The 18,666-nt window shown below is 39.9% G+C and overlaps 1 protein-coding gene across 3 annotated transcripts in view; it reads right to left on the bottom strand.

Moving 5' to 3' along the window:
- myripb (myosin VIIA and Rab interacting protein b) overlaps positions 1–18,666 on the bottom strand; it is a 116,255-nt gene that overhangs the window by 19,025 nt on the left and 78,564 nt on the right. For all 3 annotated transcript variants that reach the window (XM_005471762.4, XM_005471765.4, XM_005471763.4), the window contains exon 4: positions 9,154–9,290. In XM_005471762.4, the coding sequence (XP_005471819.1) occupies positions 9,154–9,290 (137 nt within the window). The remainder of the gene's footprint in view (positions 1–9,153; positions 9,291–18,666) is intronic.

The raw sequence follows: 18,666 nt of genomic DNA, 5'->3' as shown, positions 1-18,666 counted from the left end.
AAAATGCGCCTCCACTCGCGACGAGCTGCAAACACAAAATTGACTTATCGCATAATAAAGTGAATACAGCAAATGTGTTGGCAAACAGTTGCTTATTTAACATTCCCCTCACCGAGCGTTGAACAATATATCTGTCTTACTCCATTTGTAATGCTCTACTCTGCTCACCAGCAAAGTTGGTAATGTTTTCAGCAAATGGTGATTGGCTGGGTAGTGTATGCTTGATTTTTAACCTACATTAATATTTCAAAGCTCGTTTCACGGATAGAGTCGCCTGCTGCGGCTTGGAATTAGGTCGGGAAGAGCTGTGAAAACAAAACAAAGAGTTTAAATGAACGGCACAATAAGCTGGACAATTTTTAAATAAAATATATACCAGTATGTCCGTTTTATATAAAGAACATCATTGCTTCTGATATTTTTGATGCCAAACATACCATTTGTATAATGACAGTGACTGCCAAAGAGGGTTTACCAAACCATTGTTTTATTTCCGTTCTTCTGGTCATCAATGAGTCACATGTCCAAAGCAGCTTTGTGGCTACTGGGTAATAGGACACAACAGAGCCATTAGTTTGCTCAGAATGACACTGATATCCATCATTACGTTTCCTTAAGGGGACAAATCCACCCCATACTGAAAATCGTTATATTTGAAGGTTGTTTAAACGGTTAGGGAAAGCTGAGGTTTAGGTTAAGGTTAGCTTTACTAGTAGTTATTTTTAGGGTTGGAGTAAACCTCCAGGAAATGGATGCAAGTCAATGTAATGACCTCTGACATAATGAAAAACTACTATATACATTTGTCACTTAAAATCCTTTTTAAATCATTGGAGGTGTTTTATTCTCATTTTGTGCTATGAGACACTAAAATATAGGCTACGTCTGAAATCGCTGCTCTTGTTCACTCATTCACAAATCTCTACATACCTGCATAATAAGTATGAATAAGCAGGTGTGGGCACTGCTAAAAAATGAGTCATGTGGTGTAAGGTATTTCCCCAAGTAACCTTTACATAGGGAAGAAGTGCAAAATTTTTCGCCCAATTTAGGTGAACTGGAGAGCACAATACCAAAGGAAAAAAAAAAAAAGTGATGCAGTTCAGGAGTCAGATGCACTATTACCATCATCATACTATAATGATCATACAGTATGCCTGTATATTTGTTTTGCATCTAATATCTGTCTTTATGCTTCTGTATTGGTTATTATGTTATCTGACTTTTAGACTGGAAGGTTTTTTTCTTTGAATGTGGTTCCTTATTGTCTTGTAGTAGAATTCCTTGGTCATGTATTATATCCTCTGTTTGTAGTCTGTCTATATTCTAGTTCATTTCCTTTTGTGATCCTTTCCTATCTCCCTATTCGTGTTCCCATGCCTCTCTGGCTGTCAATATCCCTGTTTTGCCAAGTGCGCGTGTCATAGTCTGAGTCTCAGTATGCATTTCTTACTTCCTGTTTTATTTTGATAGTTCCTTGTCTTGTGTTTGTGATGTTCAGTCTGTCAGTCAGTTCGGCTTGTTGCCAGTCTGTCAATCAGTTCCCACACCGCCCTATTATAGTTATAAATTAAAATGATAGTTTCTTGTTTTCATGGTCCTTTGCCAGCAACAAAGTTAAGTTCACCTCTTTCTGCCGAGTCCTGCATCCAGGCTTGCTACAAGCACCGTCTCATATGAGAGACCAATTCTTTTATACATGTTTGTGAAGGTACACTAAACGGCTAGGGACTGAAATGCAAAGATTAAGAGGTGTGTTCCAATGCTTTTGTCCATATAGTGTGTAATGGAGAAATACAATACACTACATAGGCTACCGCACAAGTATGTGTAACCAGTTAACCACACAGGCGCTTCAAATTACAGCTGCACAGACAGAACTAGCACCGTGAAATGTTTTTATTGACTTTTCTAACTGACCAGTTGAGAGCAGATTACTGTATAATTTATAGCTTTGGCGTGTTTGTGGAAACACATGTTGACACATGAAGGAGGATACAGAGTCCACACAGAAACACTGCCTGTCTGAGAGGCTGCAGTGTGCATCATACATCTTCAGCTCCAAAGGCTGAATTAATACAACCAAATGAGGCAACATTTGCTGAGTGTTGTCAATGGCAGTGTGAGAATAAGCCAGAGGCTCAGAGCAAGTGTCCCATGTGAACAGCGTGAGTTGGCGACCCTGCTGATGACGTTTAAATATGCAAAGTATATTGCCCCCGGAGACTGCTGACTGAAAATGTTACCATGCTACAACGCTGATAGCGATTTATGACTGATTTATGAGCAAACGCACTAAAGTAAGATTGCAAAAATAGTAAATAATATATTTGCTAAGGCATATGCCACTGTGAGCACACTGATTTCTGGATTTTGCCCACAGGACGTCTATGCCTACAACCTTAACAAGCTGATGGATGTAGCTAGCATATTGCTCTAGAACCTCCTTGTCCTTCTAGAGTGCTTCAATCTCCAACCTCTTTAATGCTCCATATATAAGACAGAAGCAGTGTAGAGTCAGATTTTATTAAATTTTAAGGCATTACAATTAGATGAAGAACTTAATCTAGTTTATGCGTTGTCTTACAAGAATAAAACCGTGTACGGATATCGAATAATATGGTTTAATAGGCCACTGCGTGCAGCAGAAATCCAAATTCTCTGCTGTGTTGGTATAAAAATATTGATTACAAAAGCAAGCGGAACTGCATGCTCTCATAAACAATTTGGGTTATGTTGATTGAAATAAATAGAGTGTCATAAAACAGACTATGTGGAAAGACAGAGGAAACAAAAGAGAGTGAGGGTGCATGAATAAATGAGCCAATAAAGCTCCACTTAGAGCATTCCTGAAGTGCCAGCAGCAGCGGCAGCAGGAGGAGGAGGAGGAGGAGAGTCTAGGCCGTTTCCTTTCAATTACTATGCAGCATCTGGCAGCACGTACAGTCTCATAAACAAAGTCCTCAGAACAATGGCAATGGTGTGTCTGTTCACATCATGAAAGGCTAGGTAGTGAAGAAAAGTAACGTTAATGTATCTCTTTAATTCTTGTGAGAATTTGGTGTTTTACTCATCCTTATTTGATATTATGTCAAAGTCATTTAAATCTATCATGAAATGTAAGACACACGATGTAGGGTGTCGGATGAAATAACTTCATCCAGGTGGGGTTTCTAGCACTGGGAAGTGTGTGCGTTAATGCGTGATGATAAATGAATTAGTATCAGGGCAAAAACGGCCTTTAAAGTTCAAATCATGGCGGCGAGCAGTAAAATGAAGGAGAAAATTGTTTCCACTAATTAACTGCAGCTTTCACATTTTTTTTCACTTCTGAAAAGCAACCAAAGCCACCTGCAGACCGTAATTACTTAAAAGGACTGACTTGATGACTTGAAGCAAGCAGCCGATTGGACTAATCTTTCTAATGCAGAAAGCAGGTCACGAACAATGCTGTTTAATGACCCAAGAATGCAGCCCCGAGTCAGCGAAAATGCTCATTTGGGAGAAGAAGAAGACGTTAATCCCACACAAAGCACTGCATGAAACAAAAAGATAAAAACAAACATTATGGCAGAAAATCTTAAGAGCTTAGACATTAGTGTAGGAGTAGTTGAAAAGAGGAGTGGGATGTAGAAAAACTACTAGAAATAATACAAGGTGGTATTAAATCCAGGGGCTAAAGATCAGACCTTTCAGTGCATCAACACACACACATACTGTATCTAAATGAATGCCAGCAGATGTAGTTGACTTGTTGACACCACTAAAAGTCCAAGCCTTGTAGTTGTTTGCTTTAAACGTCAGTAGCTCTAGGCTCCCGGTTAACATTTTGCCCTCTAATCTTTGCACACATACAGAGCACTGTACTAAGAGTCACCAAGCTTTCAGCTCAAAGAGCCCAGCCAATCAAAAGAAAAGGATCCCAAATGCCAATAAATGATTGTCTGGTGCAACAGCTTTATCATAAAAGGTGCAAAAGAAGGTCTCAAATGAGGACAAATCTCTTAAAAATAAATAAATATATATATATATATATATATATATATATATATATATACATATACATATATATAAAATGATCCAGGAGGTCCTTGGGATTTGTTACTACACTCTTCTTCTTCTGCACTATTTTAGCAGAACAGCACAAAGACAGACTCAAGGTCACTGTTCACATTGTCCTGTCAGTGACTCACTAGATAAGCTACATGTAACCTACTGCATAGCAGTTCAGTGCTGAAGGTTGAGACTCTAATCACTCAATGGACAGAAATGGATCAGACCAGACCTCGTTCAGCAGCATTTAAAAGAAGTTGCCTCATGAGCACATAAAATAAAACCTGATCCAAGGTAAAGCATTGTATTTGAAAGCAGTCTGCCGTTTGCATGGAAACACATTCTGTATTATTGTAGCTGCGCTGAAGCTTTTTATCACCACATGTGAATTGTGTGAATCCAGTTTTCCAATATGCATCACATTCAAAAGAATGAGAAAAATGAAAGAAAAAAAAAGGAGACTCCTAAGAGAAAGATTTGCACAAATGTTTGCAGCTACACATCAAACATTTGGAGTTACATCAGGTTTACTCACACTCCTGCTCCTCTCTCCCTCAACTTTCTCACTACTGAGAACTGAAGGTGATACGATGCCGGAGGATTTCTCAAGTCACTGTCACCTTCCTGGATAGGTAAGCCTCCCGGGCAATTGAAGGGATGTGACAGCAAACACAAAAGGCAGGAGAAAAGTAGGACATCAGTAATCCTCCATTTGAAATGAATGAGATTTAAGTGTCAGAAAAAAAATTTCACCATTCCTGCTCTTGATCTTTTATAACCAACTCACCGCGCTGCGTTTCATGGCGAATTTTATGATGTTATACCATAAAATGAGACTGGAGAGGCAGGGAGATATCTATAAACATTACATTGTGATGGAGATATTTAATCCAAAGCTAATCTGTTATAAAAAAAATTGCCAACAGCCAATATCCAACATTGGCTACTGCACTTACACCAGTTTACCACAGTGGAACAGAAATAGATTTTAGGAAGAAGCACAGCTTTTGCAAAAGACATGAACATGGAACAATATTTATTTAAAGTAGGCAGCCACTTTTTTAAGCACACCAACAGCAACTCAACAGGAAGAACAACCTACTGACACCATCAGATACAAGCATTTTAATCTCCTAAGCTCCAAAGCAGACAAGTGGTAAAACCAGCTTACATTAAACTAATTTAGAAGTTTGAATGACTATGTTTGACAAGGTACTAGCAAGATGCCACAGTTTAGATGACAGACATCTTTATTATGTATAACCAAACACCTAGCCGTGCTCTAGCTACAAAAAAGTTGATTACCAGCACATAAAGCTCAATAACATCACATTAGGGTTGTGCCACTGGACAATGTCAGGGACTGATGATGGTCATTTGCTCTTCACTCACTATGTGCTCACACACTACTCTCCATTTAATCTTTGGCTGTCTTCTGCACTGTATCTTTTGTCCTGACTTCCTCACATCACCCCCAACCAGTTACAGCAGACCCTCTGATAGGCCCCTCCCTGAGCCTATCAGAGATTTCTTCAGCTTTTCCTTCCCACTGTCGCCATGTGTTTGCTCAAAGGGCGTTGTCTAAATGTTGGTGTTTTCTCTGTATTAATGTAGGGTATTTACCTTACAATATAAAGCACCTTGAAGTGACTATTCCTGCTGGTGCTATATAAATAAAACTGAATTGAACTTAATTGAATTGATGAAGGTGCCTGTGCAGACAGAAAGGCCCCTGCCAGATAGATCCAGAACACCGGAATCCTCTTATCCCATCATGGAGGTGGCCAGTGTTGTTTCGACAGGTTTGAAAATCAATGATTACGTAGCACCACAGTTCAGGTAATTTCAGTGGGAAGAAAATGACCGAAGACAGAATCTGTGGGCCCCCTCCCACACTGTTGTTAGTGTTTCCAACCTTGGCATCAGCCGTTTTGTACTCCTGCGTTGGTGCCAGCTTGGAACTGATTCTTGATATTTCATATCAGTATTAAAATTTAAATGGATTCATACTCTGTCGTGTGCTCTGTGTGCAGAAGAGAAAGAAATGCTTTCCCCTCTAGCCTCTTGTCATGACACTATACCATATCTCTGCTGTTTTCTGTCACATCTAATAGCCTCAGTTTGTTGACATGTAGGCTCTTATTCGCTGCAGGCTAAGAGTTTAATACTAAAATGTTTAAGAGAGACTAATGCACAATTAAAAACAACCACTGCACACATTTCTTTAAATTTGATGCTATATTTCCCATCAAAGGCATTAATTACTAATTTAACACACATCCGGATCAGTGCTTTGCATCTGCCGATCCACTTAATCAGACACTTGGATCAGTTCTGAGAAAAGCAAAGAGAATAGACGGATGGATGATTCCCTTTAAGTTTTCTATCTGTCGTCACTGATATGCGATTTGCTCGTCTTCAGAGAACGTGGTCACCAACACTTCATCCATTTTTAATGCGAAAAAGTCCCCAGGCGCCACATTGATCACGCAGAGCAGCACTCGTATCTTTCTGTGCACACACAGACGATCGCCACAAAGGAGCATCGCTGCCTTCAACAGGACAACATGGACGTGAAAGCACAAAGAGGATGTTCTGTTCCTTGCGTGACCTTCTCTTTGTCCTCATAGAGAAGGTCGCACTCTCTCTTTGGAAACACGATAGATGTAGAACAGTCACATCACTCCCACCGGCCGTCATGGCAGCTGACATTTCACACTCGTGTGGAACTGATTTCACTTTCAGTGGCCCCTCGGTGATGAAATATTTAACATTCTTTTCTATGAAAGCAGACTATATTTCACATATAGCCGGGGATGGTTTATGAGGCTGCTTTTCTGTATGCACGAAGAAAAGAGATTATTAACATTCTGGCAGCGTTTCTGGGCCACATAACAAAAACTTATTTTTCTCGAAGCAAAACAGACCAAATGAGATGGTGCAACATCGGCTTGTTAATGAGCAACATCTTTATAATTGATCCCCACCCCACCCCCACCCACCGCAATCTATTGCTGATTTACTTGCTGATCTTATTATTCTGTTGAAGTTAAAGCTCAGCAGTTCTGATGTAAATCATGTTAATCTGTTTCCCTTATAAACTTGTCAAAACACTTGACATATTTAATTATTAGCATCCAAAAAGGAGGTTTTAGGAGCAATTTTCTTAAACTCAAAGCCCTTACTTTTCTCAGCTTTTCTCAGAATTTGTATCTTTTTTTAAATATCTTTTGAGTTAGTTTGACAGAACACAAAGGGGGTGGATGTAGGATGAATGATAATATATTTAATACAAACACAAAAATGAAATATAACCTCTGACAGCTCTCCTGTACAAGCCACTAATATCCAGACACACACGGAACCTGAACGGCCTGCACACGTCACAGCATATCCATATCATATGGGCAGTCCGTTAGCCAGTTACTGGGAGTGGGTGTGAGTGGGTATTTGAGAATTGGAAGCGGTGTAATCTGCTGGGCTCAGGCAAGCTGGAAGACCATGAGCAGAGTCACATAATCCCTCCTCCTCCTCCCCAGATGGAGGAGAGGAGAGGACCCAGTGCAAGCAGAATGGGGAGGAGGATCGATGATTACAGGGGAGAGAAGTGGAGAGGAAATCAAACAACTAGAGGTTTACAAGGATGATCATTTTGTCCACTCACATACCAAAATAAAAGCTACAGTCACAACAACCAAAAAAATAAAAACCATGATTGTCCCGTGAAAGCTTTGTACTTCTCCCAGAAGGACACCCTACTGTGAAAATGATAGAAATGAACTGCAAAATGTCAAAAATGCCTGGAAGCCACTGAGTAACTGCATACTTAGTTTTGTTTTTTTAAGATTAAGATTGATGCGCAGAGTGCAGATGTAAAAACAAAACAGTCACATCAAAGCTGTGCGATCAAGCTTTAAAAACCAGCATTTTATTGCTTTGTGTGTCTTCTGATCACTTTTAATAACACCATATATTTGCTAAACTGAATTGTCACCATGTTATTAGACATATAGACATTAGAAATGTAATCGTTGCTCTGGACATCATACTTTTAGATCTTTGTCATGCAGAATTTGGACAATCCCATTAAAAGGAAACAACAATAACGCCACAGTAATAATTAATGTAAGTTGCATTGCAGGCTGTTGTACTATAGCTAAAGTCCTCTACTGTGTGTGTTACATAGTTGCAGATATAATTCCTTCTGGCTGTTATATTCATTCTGCCTCGCAAATCACTTTAGAAATTCCAGACAAAATAAACTTGATGTATTCCCTAAACATCTCAAGCTCATCTAATCGTGCCTCAACTCTGACCTGATTTATCCCCTCTGTGTTCTTTTCCTCCATTTAATCCCATGTACCAGGATATGAAATAATGCCTTGTTGTCAGCCACAGGGTGCAGCCCGATCATGGTGCAGCCCGGTCAAAACAATGTTACGTGAAGCAGAGGAAGGCTGGGAGAAAAAAAATAAAAATCTGTTGGTATATACAAGAAGCAAAGTGACCTGAACCTGAGATTAAGTGGCAGGACTTTTCCGGAGGGTAGCTTAACCGTGACCATTACCAACTCCAACACTTGTGAGCACCAGCAGCAGCAGCAGTCACTCACCCACTTGCACGAAAGGCCAGTTCATAGGTGCAGAATTATGTTCAACAAAACCAAGAGAGTCATTTGAGAGACTAGAGTTCTTAAAACAACAAAAGAAGAGTCAAAGGATGCGCAGCGATGAGTTTCGCGTGAGCTGAAGATGTGCACGTGTGTGACAAAAACCTTTGTTACCGATGACAAAACAATTAGGCAACCCATTACCCGAGACGGCAAAAACGCGTGAAACAAAGCGAGTGACCATTTAACAACGCGGACTAATGAGCAATCAAGTGAGCTTGGCTGCATTTACTCTTAATGTCTGGCCAATACCAAGAATCTCAAGTTTTTTGATCATCTTTCCAGCAAAACCACAAATCACAGCGAGATGCAGACGCTGCCAAAGAAAGACGGTATCTGAAATCAAAATGATGCCGAAGGGAATAATCACAGGGTTAAAAAAAAAAAAAAGGCAATAAAAAAAGCCTCACAATAGGCAGGATTTAAGTTACCTGGGAGATCAGAGAACGTTCCTCTCTCGATGATGTGCTTTCTGTACAGAGTCTTCAAAACCTTGGCGCTGCCGAACCTCTTGAAGCGACTCTTCACATTATTGTAATACCATTCGAGCGACTGCGTCTTCAAAATCCTGTAGGAGCGAAAGGAAACACGACTTTGAGTCAAAATGAACAGATGGCAATAAAAGTGGTAGGGTTAAATTTCACTATAATCACAGCAGGATTATAACTTTGAGCTTAAGCCAAAACAATTAAATCTGCATAAGCTGAGTATCTTCTAATAATTACAGAGATAGGCAGACAACCAGACCTTGTAGATCAATTAAGAAACGAATGGATGTATTACCCACTAAAGAGTGGGGCACACAGGACTGTGGATCTCTGTTTTTGTGGACTTTTCATATGTGTTTTAATTTAAAGCAAATTGGCTTTTCAAGGGCTTCTTCCTCTCGTTATGTGTAGGCTGTATAGAAGCTACAAAACCGTTTGAGCAGCACTGTTATGCAGCATCTTAGCAGCGTCTTGTGTGTTTGACAGCAGTGGATGCTTGCGGTTTTCAGATCTGTCGTCACATCATTTTCCGGCCCTTTTCTTATTTCTTGATGCACGGGCCAGTGTGGATGCTTGAAGGGCAGCCAGGCAGACCTTAGCAGAGAGCAGATGATTACATAAGCAGTAATTCATAACGGCGAGGGTTATGAAAAGCCCTCAGAAAACGCGCTCCCTTTGCGCCAGCGTTGCATTGGATTGCATGAAACTCTGCCAACTTTGTGGTTTATCTTGCAGTCCCTCCTGCTCTCCTCGTGCTTTTCCATGCCACTGTCACTCACATGGGAGGACAAGCAAAGACATATTCCCCGTTCAAGCAAAGAAAGCCACCTAAACGCACTGTATACATCATAGTACACAGTTAGGGTTTGTATGTTTCTGCCTTTAGAACAGTCTTCACAAAACAAATCCCCATAAATGATGAACATTTCCTTTGTAATTTGTAATTTGTCTCAACTCAATTTCATTTGTCCCCCAACAAAAGTTCAATAATCTGCTTTTTTTGTCTTCAATATGAATGAACAGGCTTCAGGTCTGAGAGCCGGGGCTGCGGCCACACAGTTCTCTGTGCAAATATGACACCATGCTGCACATATCATTGGCTCTATTTCCCATATTATGAAACAGCAAAGTGGGAGAGCTCAAACAGACATGGCAGAGTTTTTTAATGCGCGCACATGTTGGTGCTTCTGCTCAATGAGTGGACTGGTTGTGGAAAGGAAGGGGGAAAATAGCTATTCTAATAAAGGGATGTGGTGTGTCCCTGAGGCTACATGGTCTGCCACATCCATCCCCTCCTCCCTCCTTTTTAACCTCCCTCCGCTGGATTTATTATCCTCTGCCTCTATCAGCTGGGCTGCTCAATGGGCCTCAGCTCCTTAATTTCATGCCACGGGGTCAACCCAGTCAATTTAATGGTGGCTGCCGAGCTCAAGTAAAAAGGCCTGGCTCTTTTTCATCTCCATATGGGCTCGAGGAAGGCGGCACAGACATGAATCTGAGAGTGCAACGCAGTTATGAGCTGGCGTCATATGAGGGAGAACTACAAATAGGGTCCATTTCTGAAATGAGCTGGTGCATCGGGGGCAATCTTTAAAGTGAAGGAAATACTGCAGGAAATGAAAGTGCGGCAAAGCAATGGCGAAATGAAGTTGTACGCCTGAGTAGCATCTATGTATAGAGCACAACGAAAATAAGTATCACTGACTGTCTGCTAAACCCCATGGCCATTTGGAATTTGTCACTACTGCTATGCCCTACTTTCTATTGGCTTAAAAGCCACAGTACTACCTGGAAATGTGGATTTTTTTCTGAAATTATGACTGTTTAACATACTAATAGTTTCCACCATAGTCAGTTAAACTTGTGTTTAATTAGCGTATGCTGCCTCTGGCTTTCCTTAAAAAAAATCTGTCCCCTTTTAAAACATCTTCAAAAAGGCATACTGAATGTGCACTAAGGATATAGACACCAGACCAATAATATCATCGACAGGTGACAATAACACTGATCATCTCAGAGTGAAATTTTCTCTGGGAGAGCGTTGTTGCTGTCAATCGTGGATATTAGTTTGACACATAAAATCCACATAACTTTGTTGCAGACCAACAACAATAACAATAGAACTCCTTGACAACACTTTGTTGTACTGTTGATCCATTCAAAGAGTCCAAATCTTTGACCCAGACTTTAATCCAACCAAGCAGCAATAAGTCTATGAAAACCCCATCCATGGACTGAGACCCAAATGAGTGCTGATGTCATATCAAATGTTTAAACTCACAAATGTTACTATTTCATTTAAAAAAATGTGCTAATTTAAAATTTTACATTAGCAATGCATCTCAAAAATGTTGGGATATAGGTTAAGTAAGTGGTACTAAAAAGAAAACAGCCGGAGAAACATATTGCAACTAATTCGATTAATTCGGCAACAGGTCAGCAACATGATTGGATATAAAAAAGTGCATCTTAGAGAGGTAAAGTTTGTCTGAAATAAAAATGGGCAGATGTTCACTAATCTGGAAAAAAACAGTATTTGTCTCACAATGTGAAATAGCAAAGAATATCTAATCATCTATAGCACACAATATCATCCAAAGAACTGTGAGAAATCTCTGTGTGCAAGAGACGAGGCTGAAAATCAGTACTGAATGTGCATGGATACTGGATCCTACACTTGCCCCTGTCTGATGTGTAGCTGCTATCAAATTCTAAATTACATAACATTTTTCTTTAAATTTCAAATGTTCTCAATTTAAACATTTTATATGTTGTCTATGGTCTGTTGTGAGAGTTCGGGTTAAATGTGGCTTTATGAGATTTATAAGTTATTGGTTTAGATTGTAGACAGCATCCTAACTTATTTAGAATTGGGGCTGTATGTTATATATAGCTTAGCTTCACAGTGGCCCAGAGTTTTCATTTCTTGGACTGCTAGTCTCACTGGCACAAAAAACAGCTGACCAGTAAATGCAATCCCCAGCTTAGACATCTGCTTCGTTCCATACCAGTGACACAAACTTTTTATAGTCAAGCGCTCCCTTTAAAAAAAGACAGATGGATTAAGGACAGAGGGAGAGGCGTCTTGATGAATGAAGCATGACATTGCTTCCCTGGAGTGATCTGATCTAAAAAGAAGATGAAGAAGGGAGGAGAGTAGAGTGGATAAGCAGAGGCTTTCAAGCAAGAGCTCCACTGTTGTGTGAGCTTCTGCAAATACTCATACACACTTTCATAATGAGGATGGGAGATTCCCTGAAGCTCAGCTGCTGCATGAATAAGAGGGATTCCTGTGGTCTCCTGACGCTAGGTTTACTCTTCCTTCATCATCACTTTGCTCAACTCCCTGCCGAAGCTTTGGAACCAGCGCTTCATTTCTTTAAAGGGCTTCTTCTCTACCCCGTTTGCCCTCTGTACTTCAGAAACCAATTTGCACATCTAAATGAATCCTAAATAAAATATATATAACAGTATGTCAAAGAAGTGCAATAAAAGTAGCTGGATTTGCTGACTTCCCACCTCCCCCAGAAAAGGGAAACTATTATCATAATTGACTTTCTGTGCCTTCTAATTAGTTGGTTCAGCTTCTGTTGAAGTCGCTGTAGAGGCAACAGAAGGAGAAAGGAAGGTGGGGGTTGACTATTACAGCACATCAAACAAACCACATTCTCCTCTGAAGACATGCAGAGTGATTGATCTTGTTAATGTAAGACGAAAAGATGAAAAATGAGATTGTATTCAGCTCCAGGTTTAGATCAAAGTGCCTGATGCAGGGGAGGTTAAAGCTCCCAGGTTGTAAGGTCTAACTGAGCCAAAAGCTCAATGACTTATTCTATACAGTGCAATCCTGTTTTCTTTGCACAAACTCAATAACTCATTTCTTTTTGCCTCATAAAAGTTTTCCATTCTTTCACCTAACCATAAAAAAACATTAAGCAACCAGCACCTCCAAAGTCTCTGTTAACACAATATTCAATAGAATGTGTCTTTATGCAGATGATGTCATGCTGTCTGATTGAAAAAAAAAACTCTAGCGAACAGAAAAATCCTTCCATCCATCCATCCATCCATCCATCCATCCATCCATCCATCCAGTTTCTTCCACTAATCCAGGTCTGGGTTGCAGGGGTAGCAGCCTAAGCAGAGAAGCCCAGACCTTTATTGACATTTGTCAATGTATTACTTGCGACAGCGACCCTCGAGGGTGTCAAGATACAACATTTAGCTCGGTGACATTTTTGGATATTGCAAGCTATGGTGAAGAATCAAAGCTTGATTAGGGAGAGAATTTAATTTTAATTTATGATATGAGCACCAGGAGAAAACGGCCCCAACAAGAATTAATGTGTTTCATCTGCATCTTTTGCTGCTTCTACAGTGGTGTGTTTGTACAGATTAGAGTTGTCCAGGAGGGAGAAGTGGGAATGAGAGATTGATTTTACATGCACACTGTAAACTGTGGAAATAAAACCAGGACAAGAGAGAAATATATACCATATGATTTAATATATGATTTAATTTCTTTGTGTGTTTATTAATAATACAAACTACATAAGCACTTATTCACAGTAACAAAAATGTATTTTTATGGTGAAAATAAAGTGAGGGTGTTTCAAAATATACTGGGAAGAATAGTCTTCATTTAGCAGTTTACTTCATGCTCTTTACATAATGTCAGTGACATGAAAATCATCTCAGACACTCAGGCCCACATCCTTTTCAAACCTTCTCTTTGTTAGGGGCAGCCAATCAGAAGAAAGGTGGCTTAGGGGGAGGGTGGCTTTAAAGTAAATGAAATGAGGGCCTGTAGTGCCAGTATTTATTATCTCTCACTAAAGTGAAAGATTAAGAACATTAATAACATATGGAAATATATGGAACTGGAAAGAATCATAATAATTTGAGATTAGGAAGAAACTGAAACCTAAATCTGTTTTAGTATTCAGGTCCCTGTATTTTTTATCTGTGTTTTAAGGAATATAGCCGGTCATGCATACAGGCTTTATGACACAAAGCTGAGAAAAATGCTGATTATTTTACATTATACTGTGTATATATGCAATGCATTGTAAAATAATTGGCACCTTTTTCAGCTTGGTGTTAATAGCAATGCTGTCTCTTTCACTATATCACAGCACTAAAGACATTCTACTAAAATATAGGCATTGGCAGAATAGACTGAAGAAAAAAGACAAGGTCATGGGTCAACTGCAATGCCCATGAGATTTTCTGCAAACCTGGGCAGAACCGTACTAACCTGTCGGTATGATTTAAAACAGCGTGTGGCTTGCAGAAGGCAGGAAAACAGCGCTCACACAGCAGTAGTCCTGTACATAACCTTTCCAGGAAGCAGCATGAATATTGATCAACTGCCTGTTCCTCTGTGATTGACATTTCGATAGGCAGGAAAAGGAAAATAAAAAGAATACATTATTTAATAAGGCGGTAAGAGATGTATTTGTATTTCACGCACCATTTCTCCTTTTCCAATTTAGTGAGTGTGTGTGTGCTTGTGTGCTTTTTTTATTATTTCTGCATCCTTTCTCTTGCATGCTTTCTGTTCCTGCTGGAATAAATAATGTGCTCATTAAAAAGCACACCTCAGCTGGAAATATATTATATAAAATGCCAGATATGATGTTCAAATACGGGTAGAATAACAACCCAAACAACACATTGCATGCTACTCATTTAGAAGTCCGAGAGCGCTGACCATATGATCAGGGTCTGTATAGAACACCGAGCATCTGTTTCTGTTACAGTCTATATATCACAGGCAGAGCAGGAGGTCATTTAATGAACAGGGCGCTATGATCGGAGCATTTTCATGCTGCATGTATTTAAAATACACAGGATTTAACTTGGACAGTTGGTTCAGGTTCAAAGTAAGGTGCTTTGGCACATTCATTTAACTTATCTGTGTCTTTAAAAAGTATACAAATTTAGGCACAGAACAGCTTTAAGCAATGGGCAGACAATTTACTCTTCCATTGCTTCTTTCTGCTAGCTTTCTTTCATGGCCTAAAGCTATCATCCTTACTCTCCCCATCTCTCTGCCTCATGTGTGTCCATCCTACTTTTTATCATTCAGCGCTCTCTTTAGACCTTCACCTTTCAGTGCTGGCAGCTGAAAGAGACCTGGGCACAGTATGGAAATTACTATGCTACTTGTGCACTGCCAAAATGGCTTTCTTAAAAATCAGTTAATCGATGAAGGATTAGACACTGAGCTTAATTAATTTCTTTCTGAAAGAAGTGACGCCTAGATCAATCAATGTTTACTCATGAGAGACATTTAATATTCTCCTTGAGGTTGATGCAGAAAGTTTACAAGTTTAGTTTGTGAAATGTTAAAACTGTAAGATATCTTATTTAGAACCATATATTATCTAATAACTAGCACAATACAGGGTATTGCAAACAGCATTTGCTCTACTGTACAGATACATATAATAACAGCATTTGAAGTCTTTGGACTGACCGAAAGTTTATCAGTTATGAGGGTCTGAGTTTCAATTGGAGCTTGAAATTCACCCCTCATGGTGCAATTTTGGCATGGATTACCTGCCTTGTCATTCACACATCGTCACAGCACAGGCGCGTCTTGAAGGATACTTTATTTGAACAAAGACAGGCTCAAATATGCTGCTCAAGAACATATGAAACTCAGGTGACGTTGAGCCCACAAATATCTACAGAGTGTAGATATTTGTGTTTTTTAATTGCAAAGGTTTAAGAATAAATTAAGAAAGTGTTTGAGTTGATTTTAGATGTGTGGTTGTTTTCTTGACCTGTAAGATATTTTACATGTTTGACCCTGTGGGTCACCCTTTGGTTTAAAGTGACAAGTCTTGACCAGAAGCATTTGTTTTTCCAATGAGCCCATTGAGGGGTTTTTTCTACAGTGCAATTTTCCACTGGATGGACTGCAGTTTTGGCATGTCTACATGTTACATTTCTTTTTTCTAAGTTGCAGCTTGATCCAAATACACAAAAATGGCATGTGGATAAAATTTAGGAAAACCAGAAACTAACCCACGCTTCATGACCTGCAGTAAACTTACCTGGAGCTATAATCTCAAGCAATTTGAGCTCTTCATTAATCTCTCTCTTCCTGTGTTTACAGTTTGAACTAACGGGGGAAAAAAACAGCCTGTAATGCTTTTACTGCTTGTCATACAGTATGAAATAGAACATGATTAACATTTGGAGAAATTAGCAAAGTGAACAAAAATTAGGGCATGTACACAGTGGAGTAATTGAGCATTTGAGAATTAAGTAAGGACACTGACCACAATTTGGCTCCTGTAACAGCTGGCCAGATGTGTCGTCATGTGTTGCTGTTCAGTTGCACATGTGGGTCTGTTAAAAGTGATGTCAGACATATTTACTTAAAACCACTCCATACACAAGCTACATGGCCATCTGGCGAAATGAGAAAGCTACAAAGAAGGTTTTTTAACACCAGCTGTGGCGCATTTACATATTATTTGACATGACTGTATAGAGCATATAGGAAAAGGAGATAATCTGCTCTCAGAATCCTCCTCCTGCACAGCTAGAGCACCACATGGGATTTTAAGCGGAGCATGCGGAGAGGCAGAACGCTGCAGCAGCCCAGCAATGTGGGAAATTTTGTCACAGAATAGACCGCAGTTACGCTTTCCACCACACAAGTCCTCCTCCATCTGGCTATTCTGTGTTGATAATGAAAACTGCAGCTCCCTGCAGCCTTTATCTAAGCAGCTATCTGAAGCCAAAAATCATGGACGGTCAATATGATTAGAGGCTGAATGAGGCGAAAGCGTGTAAACAAAATGAATTAGCTAAATGTCGTGTGAGAGAACTACAAAGCTTGCGGTTGTAATTAAACCTCAATAAGATGGCATCGCTGGTGTTTTGAATTTTTTTTCCCTAGGTCACTGTGGGTTCCCTGATTTTATCCTCTTAATGTGATCAAACACCTCAGCAAGGAAATGAAAATGCAGTCAAATAAAAAGGATTTTAGAGATTACATAATAACTGAGTAAAAAAAAAGCAGGAAATATATGTTTTTTTTATATCCCCAATATTACAGCATCAAAGGTGGAAGAAGTACTTTAATGCAGCAAAGTTATTATTGAGATTATCCTGTAATGAGAAGATCAGTCCTCCTAATTGCAAACGTTTCCATCAACAATTATCTTGCAGAAATGCCCTTTCCCTATTGACCCCCGTATATGCTCAGTAATTGCAAACTTAGCTGAATAATAATGTCAGCTATGCACGTACGCTGTATGAAAGGAAAAAAATCAGTCAGTGGGAAATGAGAGAAGGGTGTGCTGAATAGAGGTCATTAACCTGATTCAAACCTCAGACATTCTCCGCGAGTTACTTTGACACAAGGACAAACAGGGAAAAAAGTGGTAATCCTGAACGCTGAAGCTGCCAGAACTCAATGTACCGAAGTGTCATTCTTAACAGCCTGTTAGAGAGCAGGAGGACCGAGCCTGACAACACCAGACAGGTATCAGGATACACTGTCACCAGTCAGAGGCAGGAGAGAGGAGCAACGGAGGGGAATGAGAGGGCAGAGCAGGATAGGAAACGATGGTCATGTTAAGAAGAAAGGTCATTGCGTCGATGGGCGTCATGGATGCCAGGCACATGGGGCATTTGCTCTGCGTGGTCTATTTTTAGAAGTCTTTTTGAAAGCACACCACCATCCTATAATCCATGTGAATCGATCTTCAGTGGAAAATTGGGGGAAGCGAAGATGTCTTTGGTTGCAGTTGGCCTTTTAAGATGAGTTTGAATTCATATGTGTGTGTGTGTGTGTGTGTGTGTGTGTGTGTGTGTGTGTGTGTGTGTGTGTGTGTGTGTGTGTGCACTTGATAAGCCAGGGAACCATGAAAGAGGTTTTTTCCCCACATAAGAGGAACATATTGTATGGAAAGTGTTTCAGAGAAGGTTACAGAACAGCTCCAGACATTAAAGTTTGACATTTTGAATCAGGTCGCCTAAAGCAACGGTCTGTATGGAAAAGTTCACCTCGCTTTCCGCTTGCATGAAAGAAAGATGAAAAAGGTTTCAGGTTGCATTTCTGGTGCGGATGAAGTGCTTGTCCTTGGCTTGAAAGACACAACCCATTAATGCACTAGTGTCATTTATAGCATAAGCACAGCTTTATTGTTCTACACACCACAGAGGTCACATGCAGCTAAAGAGAAATCAAATTAACGGTGATTATTTGTAGAAGTTTTTAGAGCAGACTGATGCCCATTAAAGACTAAACACCCTGCAGTGCTTCCAGTCTGAAATCTATATGCAAATGGACACTAAAGGCAGCACATGGCTTTAAAAGCCAAACCCACAAATCTGGTCAGTAGACCCGCATGCCTGTCTCTATCTCACAAGGGCATTTCTGAATATTATGAATTGCACTGCCAGAGGAGACCATTTCTTTTCTCCGGTGAA

Source organism: Oreochromis niloticus, linkage group LG9 (genome assembly GCF_001858045.2).
Source record: "Oreochromis niloticus isolate F11D_XX linkage group LG9, O_niloticus_UMD_NMBU, whole genome shotgun sequence".
Lineage (NCBI taxonomy): Eukaryota > Metazoa > Chordata > Actinopteri > Cichliformes > Cichlidae > Oreochromis > Oreochromis niloticus.
Note: the sequence above shows the minus strand (reverse complement) of the source record. Positions and strands in the feature narration are given on the sequence as shown.